The 19846-nt window shown below is 39.6% G+C and overlaps 1 protein-coding gene across 1 annotated transcript in view; it reads left to right on the forward strand.

The window, feature by feature from the left end:
- Nucleotides 1–866: 866 nt before the first annotated feature.
- MCPH1 (microcephalin 1) overlaps nucleotides 867–19846 on the forward strand; it is a 147538-nt gene continuing 128558 nt past the window's right edge. The window contains exons 1-8 of the mRNA XM_060231234.1: nucleotides 867–1032; nucleotides 1954–2045; nucleotides 2997–3115; nucleotides 6841–6925; nucleotides 9953–10067; nucleotides 14499–14639; nucleotides 15740–15832; nucleotides 17241–18268. Of these exons, the coding sequence (XP_060087217.1) occupies nucleotides 987–1032; nucleotides 1954–2045; nucleotides 2997–3115; nucleotides 6841–6925; nucleotides 9953–10067; nucleotides 14499–14639; nucleotides 15740–15832; nucleotides 17241–18268 (1719 nt within the window). The 5' untranslated portion in view covers nucleotides 867–986. The remainder of the gene's footprint in view (nucleotides 1033–1953; nucleotides 2046–2996; nucleotides 3116–6840; nucleotides 6926–9952; nucleotides 10068–14498; nucleotides 14640–15739; nucleotides 15833–17240; nucleotides 18269–19846) is intronic.

Consider the following 19846-nt stretch of genomic DNA (forward strand, 5'->3'; position numbering starts at 1 on the left):
GTTTCAGGGGCTCTGAGGGAGCTGTTTTTTGAGGTAGAGGAACCAAATTTTCAATTTAGTATCTAGTGCCTCTCCCCAAAGTACCCCCCAAGTTTGAAAACGATTGGACCACGGGGTCCAATTCTATGAGTCCCAAAAGAAGGTTCCTATGGAAGGAAGACATTTAAAAAGGTGTGCTGTCCCTTTAAATGTGACGGCCAGAACTCCCTTGGGGTTCAATTCTGCTTGTCACACCCTTGTTCCTGGCTCCACCCCCAAAGTCCCCAGATATTTCTTGAATTGGACTTGGCAACCTTATGTTACAGGAACATCAGACCCGTGTACTTCACGGTGCGTCTACTCTTCCCCGGAATTACGGTCCTCGTTTTTCCCACTCTCGCTTACTGCTCGAGCCTCCAGCATGAATCCAGAAATCGACACTTGCCTGGATCACTGAGCAGTGGAGATTTACCTGCCGCAGCAGCAGCAACAACAACAAATGCACAAACTGACAATGTATTAATTTTATTCAAGGAGCAATCAGCCCCTATCAGTGATCAAGACTACCCACAGCTTTTCATTTTCACCCCTATGCGGTGCTTCTTTTACCTCTCTACGTAGTTTCGAACCGATTCCATTTTTTCAGTCATTGAGAAGCGGCTCCGATATGCTCCGGAGAAAACGTTCAAAATAAATAAGGGCCTGGCCCAACCCCACCCGCCTCGGGGTGCAGTCCATTTGGAACCAAGGAGACTCCCTCCAACCACACAGCCGCGACTCGCTGTCAGAACGCTGCCTCGTCCTCCTATCAGCCGGCCGCCGGCTTTTCTCTATGGTTCTCTCTGGGAGAGCGCGGACAAAGGAAGGGGAAGGTCGAGGAAGAGGCCGCTCGCACGAGTGAGAAGGCTCGTGCTTCTCTGTAAAACAGGAAGTGGTTTCAAACGGTGGCGGGCAGTCGAGTGGCTCCTTCGTGAGTTTTGCCTGGCGGTTCATGCCCTCTGGTTGCTATGGAGAACGGCAACGGGCGGCCTTGTGCCCAGCTCGTTCTAGCAGGTACGAACCTAGCTCAGGACCGGCCTCTGCCGGGGGGGGGGGGGGGAGTATGATCAGAGTGCCTCCAAGTTCTGTGCGTGCTAATTGAAAATAAATTCTGTTGAGGTCAATGGGACTTTTACCTCGGCCCGCTGCTTTCCCGCTACGGGTTGTGAGAAGCTCTTACACCCCACTTCTGTTGGCCCATAAGCTTAATTTTAAGGGTGTCCATCAGGACTGACAGCATGCCTACTCAAAAGTAGCAGCTAATTCAGTGGAGTTTACTCACAAGTAAGTGCATCAGATAGCAAGCTGTTTTGTGCATTTTTACTCAAAAGTAACTCCCGCATTACTTAGTTGGGTTTCCTTCCAGGTAAATGTATGTAGGATTTCAGACAGAGTCAGTTGGGGCTTGAGAAAAATATTATTAGGCCTGATTTACATAGCAGGAGAGAAGCTCGTGTTGGAATGCTCTCCACAAGGGGAGGGAGAGCCTTGCAAATAGAAAACCAGGAAATCGAGTGGTGACGGTGCATGCAGAGAATCATGCTTCCAAAAAGGAAGCAGTAGCATGTGACGTGGGAGGGAGGTATTTGGTATAGTAGGTAAGGACCTTCATATATGATAATGTTTTTCTGCATTGAGAAGTTTTGCTCAGTTATCCAAATATGATCATGATTCTAATAGCAATAGCTCTTCACAGCATAAACTCCATCCAGAGTTTGCTAATGTAAGAACCAAATGCAACTCTGGAGTGGTTGGCTGACATGAAGTTAGGATATTTAAAATAATCCTTTTAAAGGGAATACGCAGTAAAATTGTGATCCACCTTAAGTCTAACCACATGCTTTCTTTATGTAGTCTGAGGGTTTCCAAGTAAGAGTGGCAATCCAAGGGGAACTTTGATGCTGTTGCTTAGCTTTCTCCCTTTTCTCTCACTAGGTGTTGTAGCATACGTTGATGTATGGTCATCCAGTAGAACAGAAAACTACTCAAAAGCTTTTACCCAACAACTTCTTGATATGGGAGCAAAAGTAAGTATTTTTAAAGGAAGAAGAATTATTATTTACAAGAAACTGCAACTTATTTGTAATATGTTTTTTGTAGTCAAGAGTTTTTCTGAGATTACTATTGCAGTGTAAGTACATGTAACCTCTTAGATTTATTACTAATCACACAAAAGATATTGATGGTATATCCTTGTTAATAATACTCTATGGGTGATTGCCATTTCATTTCCCTGCTGTTATGCCTTTTTTTTTTTGAGCAGGAATGCAGTGCTGACTGGCTTGGCATCAGGGGTGTGGCATAATATGTAAATGAGTTCATGTTAGGCTTTTTCTACAAAAAAAAGCCCTGCACAAAATAATGGTGATGTCAGGGGTATGAACTAATATGCATATGACTTTGTGCTCTGGGGGGCTGTATGTCAAGATGATCTGATGTGTGCTTTGTATTGGACCTAATGGCCTTAGCAGCAAAAATACAGTCATGTATAAAGACATGAGATGAAAGGTGAAACTGAAAAGTTACAAATGTCCTTCTTATCTAAGAATAGGGTGTGTAAGGCTTTCTCACTTTTCATTATAGTTAATTAGTTTCTAGTCAAGTTATGATTACCATCTTCAAGAACTTGAAGGACTGTCATATAGAGGATGGTGTGGAATTGTTTTCTGTGACCCCAGAAGGTAGAATCAGAACCAATGGGTTGAAATTAAATCAGAAGAGTTTCCAGCTCAACATTAGGAAGAACTTCCTGACAGTTAGAGCAGTTCATCAGTGGAACAGGCTTCTTCGGGAGGTGGTTCCTTGGAGGTTTTTAAAAAGAGGCTAGATGGCCATCTGACAGCAATGCTGATCCTATGAATTTAGGGGAACGTATTTGTGAAGTTCTTGCATTGTGCAGGGAGTTGAACTAGATGACCCTGGGGTCCCTTCCAACTCTATAATTCTAAATTCTAAAATATCTTTCTAACATTTTATAGGTTTCCAAGACTTTCAGCAAACAAGTGACTCATGTAATCTTTAAAGAGGGACACTGGTCTACATGGAATAGAGCACAGAAGGCTGGGATTAAACTAGTATCTGTACTTTGGGTAGATAAGTAAGTACTGATATATGCTTAGAAGGTTGCCCAAATGAGAACATGTTGAAAGAAAAATGTCAAATAATATCAGAATCCAACAGACCCCAAGGAGACTATGGAAACTATGAATGTGTGCCTGGGGGCAGTTTTAGGATGCACGAGGGCTAACAAACAAAAATGTAATCCTGCAATGATGGAGGTGCTATTAAGCAGGGTGGGGGGATTAACCCCATTCTGGATGGAGTTGCGCTCCCCCTGAAGATTCAGGTTCATTTTTCCTGTCCATATTCTGGAAGCTCTCCACGGTTGGAAGGTAAACTACTAAAGCCATATGTGTACCAGAAATAAGCCAACAGTGATTTGAGTCAATTGGAAATTAGAAATTGTATCCCCCCCCCTTGCCACAATGAACAGATTTGTAGCTTGGGAGGGCTGCTTAGCTCAAGTCTCCTGTTAAATAAACACTACCTTCTGCTGCTGGGTGTGAAAGATCTTACTACTGTGGTGTGTGTTCCGGTGACATCTGGAGTAGGGTACTGCAATGGTCTGTACATGGGGCTGTCTGAAAGCTACAATGGGTACAGAATGTTGACTGGACTGGATCATAGGCACTATGTCATTCTAGTCTTGTTCCATCTGTAGTGACTCCTAGTTTGCTTGGGGCCAAATTCAAGGTGCTGGTATTGACTTTTAAAGCCCTATGCAGTTTATGGCCAGCATACCATAAGGACCACCTTTTCCCATATTAACCTACCCATACATTCCATTAGTCTTTGGAGATCCTGTTTTAGGTGAGTGAGCATCATGCATAGCTTTTTTAAAAAAAGAAAATGTAATCTCTAATCAACATAAACAGTGATTTATTTAGAATATTTATATTCTACACTATCTTTTTAAATTCAAGGTGACTAACAGACAGATTGCAACAGCACAAAACAACATTGAAAACATTAAAACAATGCACACGTTAAAAACAGCCAAATCTTCCAAAACAGTTTACGTGCCTTCTTCAACACAATGACTTTCACTTTCCCTGTAGTAGGACCAGTCCTCTGACTATACCCACTATGGAAAAAGCCCACAACCTAACTGTGGCCTCACAGACAATCATAAGAGAGGCTACCAAATTTTGTACCAATTGAAGCTTTCAAGATGTCTGCAAAGGCAACCTCTCATAGAATGTGTTACAGTAGTAGTACAGTACAGTAGTACACTCTGGAAGTTACAGCAGCATGGATTAGCATAATTAGGTTGACAAGAGGAAATATAAATAAAATAAAATAATTAAAAATAAATAAGGGTCTGACTTACGAACTAGATGCAATTGAAAGAAGATGTTCCTAACAACTGCACTGGCCTGTTCATTCACTAACAAGGCCAAACCTATGAGCACCCACAAGCTCTTAACTTGATCTACTAAAGTGAGCTTAACGTCAAAGCTGGTAAATCCAAACATTCTGCCTTTCCAGCCACTATCACCTCCATCAATGGTGGAGAAAGGTTAATATGTAAATATTTTAAATAAATGAATGTTGTCTTTCCACCCTCAGCCCCTTGATCACATCCTCAGGACATTGGCCCAGGACCTTCACAGCTGCTTCTGGAGCTTTAACTAATTAGATGTAAAGCTGGGTGTCATCTGCCTGTTGTTGACAGCCCATTCTGAAGGTCTTGATGATTTCTGCCAAAGTTTTAACATAATGCTTAAAGCACATTGGGAATAAAATGGACCTTTGGGGCACCTTCATATCTTAACTAGGTGGTTCTATTTCTCCTATGGAAACTCATTTCCTACCGAAAACAAAAGAGCAAAACCGGTGAAGGGGCTGACCCTTTTATCCCAAACATTTATTGCTTTTGATCCACAGCAGATTGTATGCTGCTGATAGATCTAACAATATCAATTTTGATTGCCTTTATCCAATTGTACTTGAAGATCGTCATCCAAGACTAGTACTGCTGATTGGTCTTGAAGCCAGACTGAAAGAAAGATATTGAAGAGATTTGCTGGATCATGGCTATAGTCTTAGTTTTTCAGTTGGCTGTGGTATCAATCCCATTTAGTCATTAGTAGCCCATCAAATATCCTTACATTCTAGCAAAAATAAAATAAAAATAAATGACTAGTTGTACTAATTCAAAGTAGCTGCTCCTGTTACATATACTGATGTTACTAATACTGTGTATTTTTAAGGGCACAAAAACTCCTGACTAGTAACTTCATCTCATCATATTATTCATTTTAACTGGATTAATAAAATGTATTACGTGTACTCCTGTGACCTATAAGATCACTAGGTGTCAGTAGAATCACACTGCTGAATTATATTTTTACTGCAATCTCATGGTTTCCTGTTCTAGTTATAGAGCAAAAATTTGCAAAGCGGTGCTTTTTTTCTTTCTACATGGAGTGCATGCTTTCTTGTGTTAACTGCTTTGTTGAAACCAGTGATTGATTTTGAATGGTTTTTCCAGCTCAAATTTAAATAAATAATGGTAACAAAACTTAGAGTGTTAGCAAAAGAAAGCAAATATGCCTTGTACAAGTTTGGCCATGTACAAGCCCTGAGGTTTGTCCACACCTCATATTTCACACTGAGCCGATCTAACATGATTGATTTGCTGTATAACAGCCTTGATAGTTACAGATGAACAAATTGTATGTGTGGCAGAAAAATTTCCATTAAAAAATACAGCATTGGAAAACTTTCTGGAAAATTTTCCACCCCACATAAGGAAACCTTGCCTGTCTGCCAGGTATCTCAGTGTTGTATTTGAACGTTACTTTTCTTTGTTTAGGAGTCAGTTTAAACATCTCTTTAAGGTTATCTCCCATTTACAGACATAGAAAATTATATCTGACTTGGGCTGAAGGTATGCTAGTCAGATGTGTTCTTACAAAATACTTGTACAGGCTGTTTTATGTACATTGAAGGAACTGAAGTAGGAAGTCATGTTTTCTGTTTCCTTAAGATATTTTATTTCTGTTATATCGTGTTGTCCACAACTTACCACAGAATGCAGCTTTTCAAGTTTGTCCTGGTTCATTTGACCACATCAGGCCATGACTTAGAGGACTGACATGCTTCTAGGTAGGGAAACCATAGCCATGCATTTTAGCAAAACATTGCTGAAGGCAGTTGGGTCAGTCTCTACCTTGAATTCTCAGGATTGAGAAAATGAACCAGAAAAAATGTCAGAATTGGGAAGGTATGCAATGCTTTATGCTGAAATTCCAGTGCATATGCAGTTTCAGAAAAAGGGAATAGAAAGCCTTCATTTCTCAGAATGTATACGGAGTAGCTGACCTGACTGACATTTAAGTCATGCCAGAAAGGCTTTCTCTTGACTCTCACTGCCAGTAAAACTAAAGAATGTGACTCCTGCCCTCTAAGATTCTCTGTTCCCTTCCTATTTAGTGTGAAAATTATTACAAGTTTTGTGCTCTGTCTTCATTCAGATATTAGGGGGTAAAAAACATTTTTAGTGTCACCTTTACAAGCAAGTAAGTGGTTTATTTTATGTTCCCCATGGGTTTTCTGCACTAGCTATCTCTTAGGGTTTTTGGATGTGGTAGAAGGAATAGATGAGAACTAAATTCACATAGCCGGCTGGCCTGTAAAGGTGGACAAACTTACATTTAAATATTAAAGTTCAAAGCCATTTAACACCATACTGTGCAGTGGTTTTAATGTTGAATTCACAAATGAAATTTGCAAAATAATTTTATTTCCTTTGCTCAGGTGCCGAGAAGTTGGAGCAAAAGTTGATGAATCATTATATCCTGCAATAAATACTAATGAAGGTTTGCCTCAACAAATTAGAAAGGTGTGTGTATATAATTTTAATCAAGGTTGGTTCTGGTGCATATTCTTTGTAAATTGCTCCAGTTTTTTGAACGCTTGAAATTGACTGGAGGTCAGTCTCCAAGCGTGGAGTTCAAGGACACATTTGACTTCTTGTTTCAAATGATTCCCTGATTTAAATTTTAAAAACTGAAATTATCATCTGCCAGAACTTCATGTATATTTTCCTGCCTACCAGACAGTTTTTGATGACAACCCACATCTCTGTTGACCAGTAGCTTATAATACAGCACCATTGAAGGTGGGTAGCCATGTTGGTCTGAAGCAATAGAACAATGTTTGAATCCAATGGTACCTTTAGGATCAATAAAGTTTAATACTGGGTATAAATAAGCTTTTGTGTTTATGCAGAGTTCATCAGATACACTGTTGGTATTAAAGGCCACTGGACTCAAACTTTGTAATATAGCAGCATGTTTAAGCACAAGTAGGTATAAGGATGTGTGAAACCTGTGGAGTATTTGGCATTGTTACTGTTTCTATAAAAGTTCTGCACATGTGAGTTGTTGATTCCCTTCTCTTGCGCCCCCCCCCCCAAAGTAGCTGTGCATTATAGTAGCTGGTCAATACATAGCATATTGTGAAACTGACGTTCCACTGGAGCAGCAACTGACTCAAACTTTTATTCTCTGATAAGTATACTTAAAATTGCTGCTAGAATGTGCAAGACCTTGCGAAAACAAAGCAGCAACTTGAAAAAAGCCTAATTAAAAAGCACATTACATGTTTACAAGTAGATTTACATGTTTACATCCCACTTTGTTTCTAAAAAACCCTTCAATTTCATAGAAATATTAAATACAAATTGTGAAAGCAGGCCAATGCAGCGCTTGTTGTAGACTGAGGGATGGGTAGAAGCAGGGCCAGAAAAACCAGCAGAAAGGGCCTCCTTTAATTCTGCTAAACTGCAAAACAGCTGGTAGATGGCAGAGTCCAAGAAGGGAAAGTCCAGATGACAAAAATCTAAGAAGGGCCATCTAAACTGGTGGCAGGGATCATGCTCTTTATCCAGCTGCTAAGATGGAATTTCACTGTCACAACTGTTGATAGATAACACTTTCTGAGAAGCTTTCTTAATCTGGGGTGGAAATCAAACGTGGTGAATTACTGCAGCATTCCCAGGGTGCTAAGAAAAGAGAAAAATGCAGGCTTATTGTTAACAAATCTTTATCATTTGGAATTCAAAATCATCACGTTTATAGCAGTTAAAAGGTTAAGAACATAAGAGAAGCCATGTTGGATCAGGCCAACGGCCCATCAAGTCCAACACTCTGTGTCACACAGTGGCAAAAAATTTTATATACACACATACACTGTGGCTAATAGCCGCTGATGGACCTGTGCTCCATATATTTATCTAAACCCTTCTTGAAGGTGGCTATACTCGTGGCCGCCGCCACCTCCTGTGGCAGTGAATTTCACATGTTAATCACCCTTTGGGTGAAGAAGTACTTCCTTTTATCCGTTTTAACCTTTCTGCTCAGCAATTTCATCGAATGCCCACGAGTTCTTGTATTGTGAGAAAGGGAGAAAAGTACTTCTTTCTCTACTTTCTCCATCCCATGCATTATCTTGTAAACCTCTATCATGTCACCCCGCAGTCGACGTTTCTCCAAGCTAAAGAGTCCCAAGCGTTTCAACCTTTCTTCATAGGGAAAGTGCTCCAGCCCTTTAATCATTCTAGTTGCCCTTCTCTGGACTTTCTCCAATGCTATAATATCCTTTTTGAGGTGCGGCGACCAGAACTGCACACAGTACTCCAAATGAGACCGCACCATCGATTTATACAGGGGCATTATGATACTGGCTGATTTGTTTTCAATTCCCTTCCTAATAATTCCCAGCATGGCGTTGGCCTTTTTTATTGCAGACGCACACTGTCTTGACATTTTCAGTGAGTTATCTACCACGACCCCAAGATCTCTCTCTTGGTCAGTCTCTGCCAGTTCACACCCCATCAACTTGTATTTGTAGCTGGGATTCTTGGCCCCAATGTGCATTACTTTGCACTTGGCCACATTGAACCGCATCTGCCACGTTGACGCCCACTCACCCAGTCTCAACAGATCTCTTTGGAGTTCCTCACAATCCTCTCTGGTTCTCACCACCCTGAACAATTTAGTGTCATCCGCAAACTTGGCCAGTGCTTGGCCAAAGGTTGAAAACAGCACTGTTGAAAAAAAGATAAAGTTTTTAAAACTGATATATAAGAAGTGGCTCACACATAAAAAGGAAATTATTAAAACTCTGATTCATTTTTCAGCATTTAACATTTCTTTAGTCAGACAGTTTCACTTTCTGAGAGCTAATATACAAAATTTTGATACCGTGTAAGATACAAATTTCTCACTATCTTCTAAAAGAATTTCAGGGTTGAAGTTAATATAATATTGTAATGGCTGAAATCTGTATAGTGGGGTAAGTATTTGAAGTCTTTCTTCTTGATAATGTTCATAGTGTAAGATTATATGTGTCATAGACTCAACCACATTATTCAAACAAGGAAAACAGCACTACTGCATAAGTAGATGAAAAAATAGAATTCAAAACTTAAATAAAAAGATATTCAGGACTGATGAAGGATGTCTACACGCACAAATATCTTAGGACATAAACCGATTAGCATCTCATAAGTGGCAGATCATACAAAAAGCCAATGAGGAGGTCCACTTTGTAATCAGATCTTACCTGTGTCTTTAGTACAGTTAGAGCAGCACAAGATATGAAGGGTTTGTGTGTGTTAAAAATATTACATGCTACAGCCTAGTGCCTCAGGTTTTGTCAAGTTCTGTTGCAGAAGATACAGTAAGATCTGAATTGTGCAAAATTTGAAATTCATTATTGGTTTTATAAGTTTTTCAAGAAGTTGGAGGATAAGTACATCTTGAGTGGCCACATTTATAGAATTTTATCTCATTTAACATATTAAACAAGTATTTCTGCTTGAATTTTCAAAGGAATATTAATCCATATTATCTTTGTTTTGAAGCATAAATGCATGCAACCCAGAGACTTCATTGAAAAAACTCCAGAAAATGATTGGAGACTACAAAGAAAGCTGAAGACTATGGCTAAAGATTTGGAATTACAGAAAGCAGCAACAGGCAAGTATACAATCTTAATCCGCCCTGAGCCTGCTTCGGTGGGGAGGGCGGGATACAAATAAAATTATCTAATCTAATCTAATCTTAAGGACCAGCTGTTTCCACAGGAAGCTATCTGACCATTACAGTTCTCTTTGGAGGCTCTGATTCAGGTGACCTGTCATCTGGGGATAAATGAGTGCCAACTTAAGCAAGGGCCTTCTTGGTTATGGCACCAAAACTCTGAAATTCTCTTCCCAGGAAGATCCGTCTTCCTCCTGTTACAGGCTTCCACTAGCAAGTGAAGGATTTTTGTTTCATTTGGTTTTCCCTTATTGTCCTTCCTACCTGTTTGTTTTAATTGCTGGTTGGCATATACTTATTGCTCTTTGAATTGATTTAAATGTCTAACTGTTGGGGTAGAATTCTAGCAGAAGCTCCTTTGCATATTAGGCCACACACCCCTGATGTAGCCAATCCTCCAAGAGCTTACAAAAAAGAGCCTTGTCAGCTTTTGGAGGATTGGCTACATCAGGGGTGTGTGTGTGGCCTAATATGCAAAGGAGCTCCTGCCAGAATTCCACCCCTGTTAACTGTCCTCTGCCTTGAGTGCCTAACTGATTGGAAAGGTGGGATATAAATATTTTAAAATAAATAACAGATCTGTACACAATATTAATTTGGACAATTACATGGACAAACTGTTGAAAATTGGGGGCTAATCTCAAAATAAAGTTCTTTCAACTGCACTTTGAAAATAATATTAACAAGTGTAGATAATATTTAAATTCACAGGAAGACACGAACAGGATAAAGGGTAGGGTGAGGGAAATAGACATTATATTATCTCTTTCTACCCTTCCTTTCGCACACTCGTGGATTTGTCAGCAGATAGGGAAGACAGGAATAAAGAGAATCTTTTTCATCTGAAAGTCCATCTGAAATTGCTGAGCAGACAGGTTAAAACGGATAAAAGGAAGTACTTCTTCACCCAAAGAGTGATTAGCATGTGGAATTCACTGCCACAGGAGGTGGTGGCGGCCACAAGCATGGCCACCTTCAAGAGGGGGTTAGATAAAAATATGGAGCAGAGGTCCATCAGTGGCTATTAGCCACAGTGTGTGTGTGTGTGTGTGTGTATTTGGCCGCTGTGTGACACAGAATGTTGGACTGGATGGGCATTGGCCTGATCTAACATGGCTTCTTTTATGTTCTTATGTCCAGCAATCCTGCTTTCATTTCTTACTTTGTCTCAAAGCAGTTACTGGTTAGAAGAAACTGGAGTAACATATTGCATATTAAAGAAGTTCGTTTGACTTAGATATTTTCCTGAAATTTTTCTCATAAATAAAAACCCTCCTTCCTCCAAACTTAGGCTCCCGTTGCGTATGCTCATACAAAAAAGTGCATAATATTGCAAAATAGCATTACTTTTAAAACTTATTGTATTGACATATTAAATATGTATATTAGGGGTGTGCACAAAAAATCTGGTAAAATCCAGATTCAGAATTATTCAAGAGCAAGTATTCAGGAGCTGAATATCTCTAAATACCAGATTCTGCTATTTCTGAATATATGGCCCCATTATGAAGATGATGATGATACTGGATTTATATCCCACCCTCCACTCCGAAGAGTCACAGAGCGGCTCACAATCTCCTTTACCTTCCTCCCCCACAACAGACACCCTGTGAGGTGGGTGGAGCTGAAGAGGGCTCTCACAGCAGCTGCCCTTTCAAGGACAACCTCTGCCAGAGCTATGGCTGACCCAAGGCCATTCTAGCAGGTGCAAGTGGAGGAGTGGGGAATCAAACCCGGTTCTCCCAGATAAGAGTCCACACACTTAACCACTACACCAAACTGGCTCTATGGGCCATTGAAGTCAATGACAAAATAGGGTGTAATGAATTGCAGCTGGGGAGGAGAGGGTTTGAGGTAGAAGCCCCAAGATTGCACAGTGGCTGCAGGAGCCTCTCCCTAGCAGAACCCCCAAGTTTCAAAAATATTGGACCAGAGGGTCCAATTCTAGGGGCACTCAAAGAGGGTGCTCCCATTTCACCATTATTCCTTATGGGCCATTGAAGTCAAAGGTAAAATTGGGTATAATGAATGGCAGCTGGGGGGCAGGGGGTTTGAGGGATAGGCTACAAAATTGCTGGGCAACTGCAGGGGTCTCTCCCTCAAGTTTCAAAAAGATTGGACCAGGAGTCTAATTCTAGGGGGACCCAAAACTGGCCTTTTTCCTGTATGGGGTGGGAAAGGAGCAATCAGTCACTTTTCCCAGTCTAATTAGAGTGGGGAAAGTGATTCTGGCGGGCAGGGGGTTTGAGGGAAAGGCATCAAATTTGCAGGACTGCTTCAGGTGCCTCTCCCCACCTGAACCCCAAAGCTGGCCCTTTTCCTCTATGGTGGGAAAAACTACCCCAGGCAGCAGTCAGAGTCTCCTAGAGAATTTCTGCAGTGGAAAGTCAACTGTGGTGAGGGTGCTTGCTTGCAATGAGCATAACAGTGGTATGTGCCCGGCAGAACAAGTGCCACTATGGCAGAGGCAGTGCAATACATAGAATCTTGGTTCAAACTAGAGAATCTCTCTGATTCACAAATTGAGGTGGGGGCTTGCCGCATGGACTGCAGCACAGAACCAGTGCATTGAACGCACTAGTGCCAAGCAGCAGAGATGAGGCATGGACTTTCTACATGCAGAGCAGTTGCACAACCATACAGAACAAACAACTGTGGGAAAACTTTTAACACTGACCCAGCCTTCTCAGGTGCAGCTCAGCACGTGACAGTTATAGAACTTTCCCAGCAGAACAAGACACAGGATAGAATAGCCTTGAAGAGCAATTAAGAAGACAAAATGGTAACATAATTACTGTGTAGATTAGAACCTGTGTAGATTAGAACCTGTTTCACCCATTGTCATTTTATTGAGGCCCAAGATGCAGGAGTGTCTGAGAATTACAAGAACGTTCACAGAAATGATGGTTCAAGGATGGAAGTATTGGTTGATCTGAATGTGTATGAGAAACTTGCAGTAATTGTTTTTAAATAGACCTTAAGATAAAAACTAGCAAGAATGACCCAACGTTTATATATTCTAGAGCAGGGGTGTCAAACATGCGGCCCGAAGGCCAGATCAGGCCCCCGAGCAACCCACTGTCATCTGCTTCCTTCTCTGTCTCTTGCTTCCTTCTGCCATCACAGCTTGCTTTGCCAGACTTGCTCAATTGCACATGAGCTACAGAGCACAGCCTCTGTTTTCTCCATTGGCTGACCAGAACATGTAGCAACTTTCATGTTTCAACTCCATTGGCTGACCAGAACATGTAGCAACTTTCATGTTTCAACTCCATTGGCTGACCAGAACATGTAGCAACTTTCATGATTTCATGTTTTTCCCTGGATCTTAGGCTCAAAGCACTGACCATGAGATTTCTGTAATGAATGTCAAATCAAAAGTGATTTTGCAATTTACAGACACACACCTGAACAGCATACTCAAGATTGCTACAGCACAGACATTGTCTCCAGATTTTGATGCAGTAATTCAGAGCAAGAGGTTTCCGTTGTCAGACTGTTAAATAAGCAAATTATTGCGAGAGTGCTAATCTTTTAAGCATGTTTTAAGTTTTTTAAAAAAAAATTGTGGTCGTCTGTGTCCTTTATAAAGTTTATATCTTTGCTACCAGCATTGCATTTTATGACACACATGACCTGGCCCAACAAGGTCTTATTTATGTCAGCTCTGGCCCTCATAAAAAATGAGTTCAACACCCCTTTTAAATCTACAAAATATTTTTAAGTACAGATAACCTTTTATGATGTTTGAAGTTATAAGATAAGTTGGCCAAGAATGTATATCTTTTAAGTGGGATAGTTAGCTATAGTTAGAAGATTTTAAAAGACTATAAATATGGGAGGTTGTACTGATTGAGAGCTGCTTGCCTGTAACCTACATATTTTGGGGGTAATATAAACATATAAACAACCCTTCGTAGTTTATCATTACAGGTATGATTCTGTCACTGAACTTTCCCTCTTTATTTCTTATCCATAGCTGAGAAAACAATCACTTTAACTTTCACAACAAGCCATCATTTGTTGTGTCGAAACCTCTAACTATGGTTTGTTCTCTTTGTAGCAGGATTGTACTGATGTGAAATCCTGTTTTGTAGGAAATACATTTTGATTTGATTTTCTATAGAAGTGATTAATTCCTGAGCTGCACATGAGGGGAAGATGAAAAGGAGGCAGTATGTTACTCTGTTTTAAGGGTTCACTTCTGCATTGTCAAACCACAGCTTGTCATTAAGTACAGACTTTACCAATAGATATGGCAGGGGCATTTTATATAAAAGATTTCAAAATACTGTTTTTCTCCTCTAGCAGAGCCTGCTGTTGAAATATGAAATACTCTTAATAACATCCTAATTCTAACTTTTTTAGACATGGATATACCAGTTTTACTATTTGAAGATGATGGTTCACTATTATACAGCCCAGCAAGTAAAATTAAATATGAGTGCAGTGCAATGGAAAGAAGAATAAAGGACATGAAGGAGAAAAGAGAAAATCTTTCCCCTACTGGTATGATAATAAGTAATACTTGTAAAAAGTCAGAAAAAAAATCACTTATTGTTGACATTTTCTGGTTATTGTCTTCTGGCTTTCCAGAACTATGTTATCTGGTTTATTATGCAGAAACCGTAAGAGGCTTTCAGGATTTTCATACATATGTATTATATGGTTCTGGATATCCATAGTGTCTGTAGAACTGCCATAATTTTGTCCCTGAATTTGACTCTGCTCAATACTACCTTCCTCAGTCGTGTCTAGTTATACAGTGTTAAAACACTTGAGTTGTACTGTCTGTGGCTAATGTGCTTTCATTCATGAAAATGATATATACCTCCTTTGCCGTATCAGTGATTAGTTTTTATTTACCGTGGTTACAGTTTAGTAAAGTAAGGGTTCTGAAATACTTGATTTGAACATATTAATTTCTTCATCAGTTTGCTCATATTCTAAACTGATTTGAGCTGAATCTGTAAAGCAGCAATTTAAGTAGGTTTGGGGGTTGGGGTTTGTCCATGGTTGAGTTTCTTTGGTAGATCCAAAAAAGACAATAAAGAAGTGGTTTGAGCAAGGAGTTTGGCTTGATGAGGTTGGTTCCAACTATCAGCATTGTTTTTGATCCACCTGGGTACCTGACAACTGTGAAAGAAGTCTGTATCTGGGCAGTCAGCTTCTGTTTTATTAAGATATTTCATATTTTTATCTTTTGGATGGCCCTGAACTTTTAGATTATTGTGTGGGATAAATCTAAAATAAGAGGATGAATTTATTATCCACATATGATACCTTTGCAGCACTTTGAGGCAGTCATCTTGGAATATAATTCTACTGGTTAATGGCAGCCTGAGTAAATTTGGCAAAACTTTGTCAAGGACAGTGGCTTAAAATAATTTAAACTGGCAGTAACTTCATCAGTCATTTTGAGATGAAGTCAACTTTTCCGTTGGTGGAAACGGTAGGGGTTCCTCATCACTAAAAAGTCTATCAAATTAATGTTTATCAGATATGTATTTGCCTATTAGTAATTAAAAGCAGTATTCAGTCTTGAACCAAGACAGAATTTAGTATTTACATTCATAAGAGTTCATTTACCGTGAAAACTCTGTTTTTAGCTTCACAGATGTCTCAGGTGTCTGCCTCTAGTTCTGTTCAAGCAACGCAAGAACCAGTTCTTGCTTCTACCAATTCAACTTCGGCATTATCAGGTAAAAAAGACAAGAAGATTTGTAAAAGAAAAAGTATGGTCGTTTTAATATATTGAATCCAATAGATTGTGAATAGCAATTCCTTGTTTCTGCTTGCATCAACAGAAGAGGGGGAAAGAGGAAATATCACTTGATTGTTCAGTTATCGGTATATCTGATTTTCAGTGTCACAAAATCTGTGCATACTTAAATCCAAAGATTGGAGCCATGAACAGATCTTTCTATAGACCTGAAGAACACCCACATTTGCAGGGGGAAAAATCTGAAATCTAAAAAAATACATTGGGAGGGTTAACACCCTCCCGCAAAAAAGGAAGCAATGTCTATACCTTTTAAGAATTGAGAGTTTAGTGGCTATTGTAGATGTTTGCTACACAGCCACAATAATATTAACAGCCTCCAAACTTTGGCTTCTATGTGTAAAAAGTGGAGTGAACAAATTTTGTAGTTAACAAGAGATAGTGTATTGTTTGGGTAGAAACAGTCTCATACAGTCACAATATGACTTCCAGCATATTTGGATATCAAGTTAAATATTTTATCATTGAAACGGAAACACTGAATTCTTTATAAGTGTATTTTCAAACATTCTAGCATACTGTTGCCAAATTTATTCATACTTAAACAATAACAATTCTTGCACCAGAAAATCTATGGAAAGGTGCTCAGGAAAACTCTGGGTATTCCCACATTTTCTGGTTTTTTGTTTCAAGGCATCTAGCTGGAAAGCAAATGCATCAACTTCTCAACAAGTGTAATTGTGACAGAACAATCACATACTAAAATCCCACTGAAATAACTTGCGTTTACCTGTGTGCTTAAGCTCTGTTGATTTAAATGATACTTAACTGTGTCTGTCACACCGTAACCTGATTGTTAGATCCAAAGTACTGTGAGTAGAGCTTCACTTGTGGAATAGCTCTTTCCTGTCTCTCCTTCCCTGCTGCAATACCTTGTGCTCTGCAAAAACTGGTTCCCTTATGGTCTGGGGAATTATTGGGAGCTGCAGTTGGAAAGGAAAGGAGCAAATAATGCTCCCCGGTTATGGGAATGAAAGTGCCTTTTCTCTAAGCAGAAGAGAGGCTCTGGACCCAGCCTTCTATTTTCAGGTGTACCAAGTTTGCTACTTTTAGTATGTTCACTTAAAATTAGAGATGTTGAATCTATTTCAAACAAGCCTAAATTATTTCTGTGCTGGTAATGATTGTTTGACAAATATTTCTTTTACCATCTGTTATGTGTGTGTGAGTTTGCACATTACAGTGCACTTGCACTTAAACAAAAGTGGTAAAAATATCAGCTTAGTGTCTTTTAACCACGTCAATTGATTGAAAATTGTATTTTGTTTTGTTAAATTATTAGAACCATTGCTAAGATTATTCCTTTTTCTGCTTTTAATATCTTGTAGAAGAAGAGAGCAATGACCCTTTAAACTCAAGCTTCAATAACCTGTGGGGAAACGCTGCATGCAAGAGTCTTAGAAAGGAATCTTCCAAATCTTCATTGGAAATTTCAGGTACTCCTGATGTTTCTACAGCTGATTTAGGAAGCTCCCCAATCTTCACAGATGACTGCAACCATTTAAGTGGAAAACAATCTAGTGGCAAACACTTACAAAAAAGTCTGATTCATACAAAATTCTTGGAAAGGGATTTTCTTAGCAAAAGGGCTGCATCTGAAATGCCTTCTCCACAAAAAAACAATAGCAGGAATGATCATCTTCCTCATACAAAGAGTTTGGATTATGGAGGTTCTTTGGAAAAATTGATCCACAAGGAAACTGCTGAAAGTTCCAACAACCACTCACATTCAGAAATGAGCACTGAACACTTCACTGATATCCCTTCAGCTAATCTAACTTTTTCCTCATTGAAAAGTGATTGTGCTTCTGGTAGCAAACAACAGGGACTTAAAAGGAGATCAAGTATTAAACTGAACACCTCAGCATTATGCAGAAGAGAGTCTCAGAATGACTTTCTGGAAGCCATGCTCACTCCTATTAAGTCTACCATAGATCAGGATTCTTCCTATGAAGATTACTTTTCATCATCTAATTTAAATAAAAGTAAAGCTAGCCTCCCTTTACCAATCCTGCAGAAATTGCAAAGTCCCAGTAGAGTTGTTTACAAATTGAGCCCTTCACAAAGTAAGCAAGAGGCAGGGTTGCAAAAATCCAGTACAAAGAAGAAAACTGTGAGCAGAAAGAGGAAAAAAATGGCTGAGAATAATGAGAACATCGCCAGAAGTGGCTGCATGCAGTCTGTATCTCATAGTAAAGAGAGTGCAACTTTAAATTGCATGTTACAGGATGAAAAAGCGAACAATGTGGAAAGCCCAGACTGTCTTCTGAATCTTAACATTCAGCAAAAGATGCACATAACCATTCCAAATAGATGCCATCCTACAACTGGTAAGTTGCTACTACAGTGCGGACAATGAGAGATTAGTGGATCAGGAAAACCAGGCACAAATACCTTAGAATGGGAACATTTGTCAGTTTCGTGCTACATATTGATATTGCAAGCAAATTGTGCAATCAGTGAGCATAACGGGATTTTTTTGCATTCTAAATTTGGATTTCAAGGTTAGTCTTACAACCCAAAACTGGACATTTAAATTGATTAATGATCCTTGAGAAGGGTGAATTCCCAATACTATATCATTTGAAAACTCACAACCCTGTAACTGTGTTCTAAAAATGAGTGAAGAAGCACAAACAGTATAAAGGATTGAATTTATGGCAATTTTTTGAACATTTTGGTGCAGACATCTGGCTTTTTACTGTTGTATATAAGCAACTTGAAACCCTTTGCCTTCCTTTAAAATAATTATATGTGGAAATTTTTGACACTGGGCAGGGTGTTCTTGGCAAGTGACATTGATTTGTTAGAATTCTGTTTAGAAGAATATTAGCGGAAATATAGATTCTGCTGATCCAGATTGCATGAAATAAAGTATTGATACAGCTTTTTACAGCTACTGTGGCTACTGAAATATATGCTGCTCTGCTTAGTTTTAAGTGTGTAAAAATTTATATGAACTCAGCAGTTGCTTTTAGATTTTAATTGTCCAAATTTATTTTGAACAAAATTAAAGGTAATTTTATTGTGTAAAATTTAGTTATTAATAGAGTTCTAGAATAATATAAATTGGAGATTTGAACAGATGCTAATTGTTTAACTTCAGTTGAGTCTTTAAATTATGTCAACCCAAACAGCAACTATCTCAGTTATTGAGATTAGAGATGGGCATGAACTGGGAAAATGGCGTTTTTTCCGGTTCATGGTTTGTGAGGTCCCACGAACTTCCCCTGCTTCGTTGAACCGGTTCTGGTTTGTAAGATTTATCGATCTTCCCTCCCTCCTTTCTGCTGACAGTAGCTCCCTGAGCCCAGCAGAATTTTTTTGGGGGAGGGGGGGGGCTGATATTCCGAAACCCAAAAGGACAGCAGGGTCATGCCCATCCCCAATTGAGATCTTGATGCACATGACTGAGCCCTTGAAAACAGTTTTTGAGACAACTGTGGAGGAGACATGCTTTTAATGCTGACTAGAATGTGATTTTTACTGTGTGGGCATGAACTGACTTGCAAACAGTTTCGTGACAAACTGTGCTGGTTTGTTGGACCATAAACGAACATTGTTCACAAATTGCCATTTTCTTGCGGTGGTTAATTCAGTTCATTACAGCAGTTTGTCAGCCAAATGCTCTGGTGCTGAAGAATCGAATTCTGCAGCCCTGAAAACACCAGTATTAGGAAAGCTTTGATAACTCTGGCTGCCAACAAGATAGTGCCCATTCTGCTCTATGGGAGCAGAAGGGATATAAACCCCAGCTGCTTTAATTTTTCAGCAGGGAGAAGACAGAAGCAGAGAGAGATGGAATTGGAGGCACAGTGTTGGTGCTTCAGGGTTCTGAGGGGTCTTTCTCTTTACTACAGCCAAGCATAGGGGCAAAGCCAGTGAAGTTCTCAGCTGAGGACCACAGCACCACAACTACCTGACCCTCACTGCC

This window comes from Heteronotia binoei, chromosome 1 (assembly GCF_032191835.1).
Source record: "Heteronotia binoei isolate CCM8104 ecotype False Entrance Well chromosome 1, APGP_CSIRO_Hbin_v1, whole genome shotgun sequence".
Classification (NCBI taxonomy): Eukaryota; Metazoa; Chordata; class Lepidosauria; order Squamata; family Gekkonidae; genus Heteronotia; species Heteronotia binoei.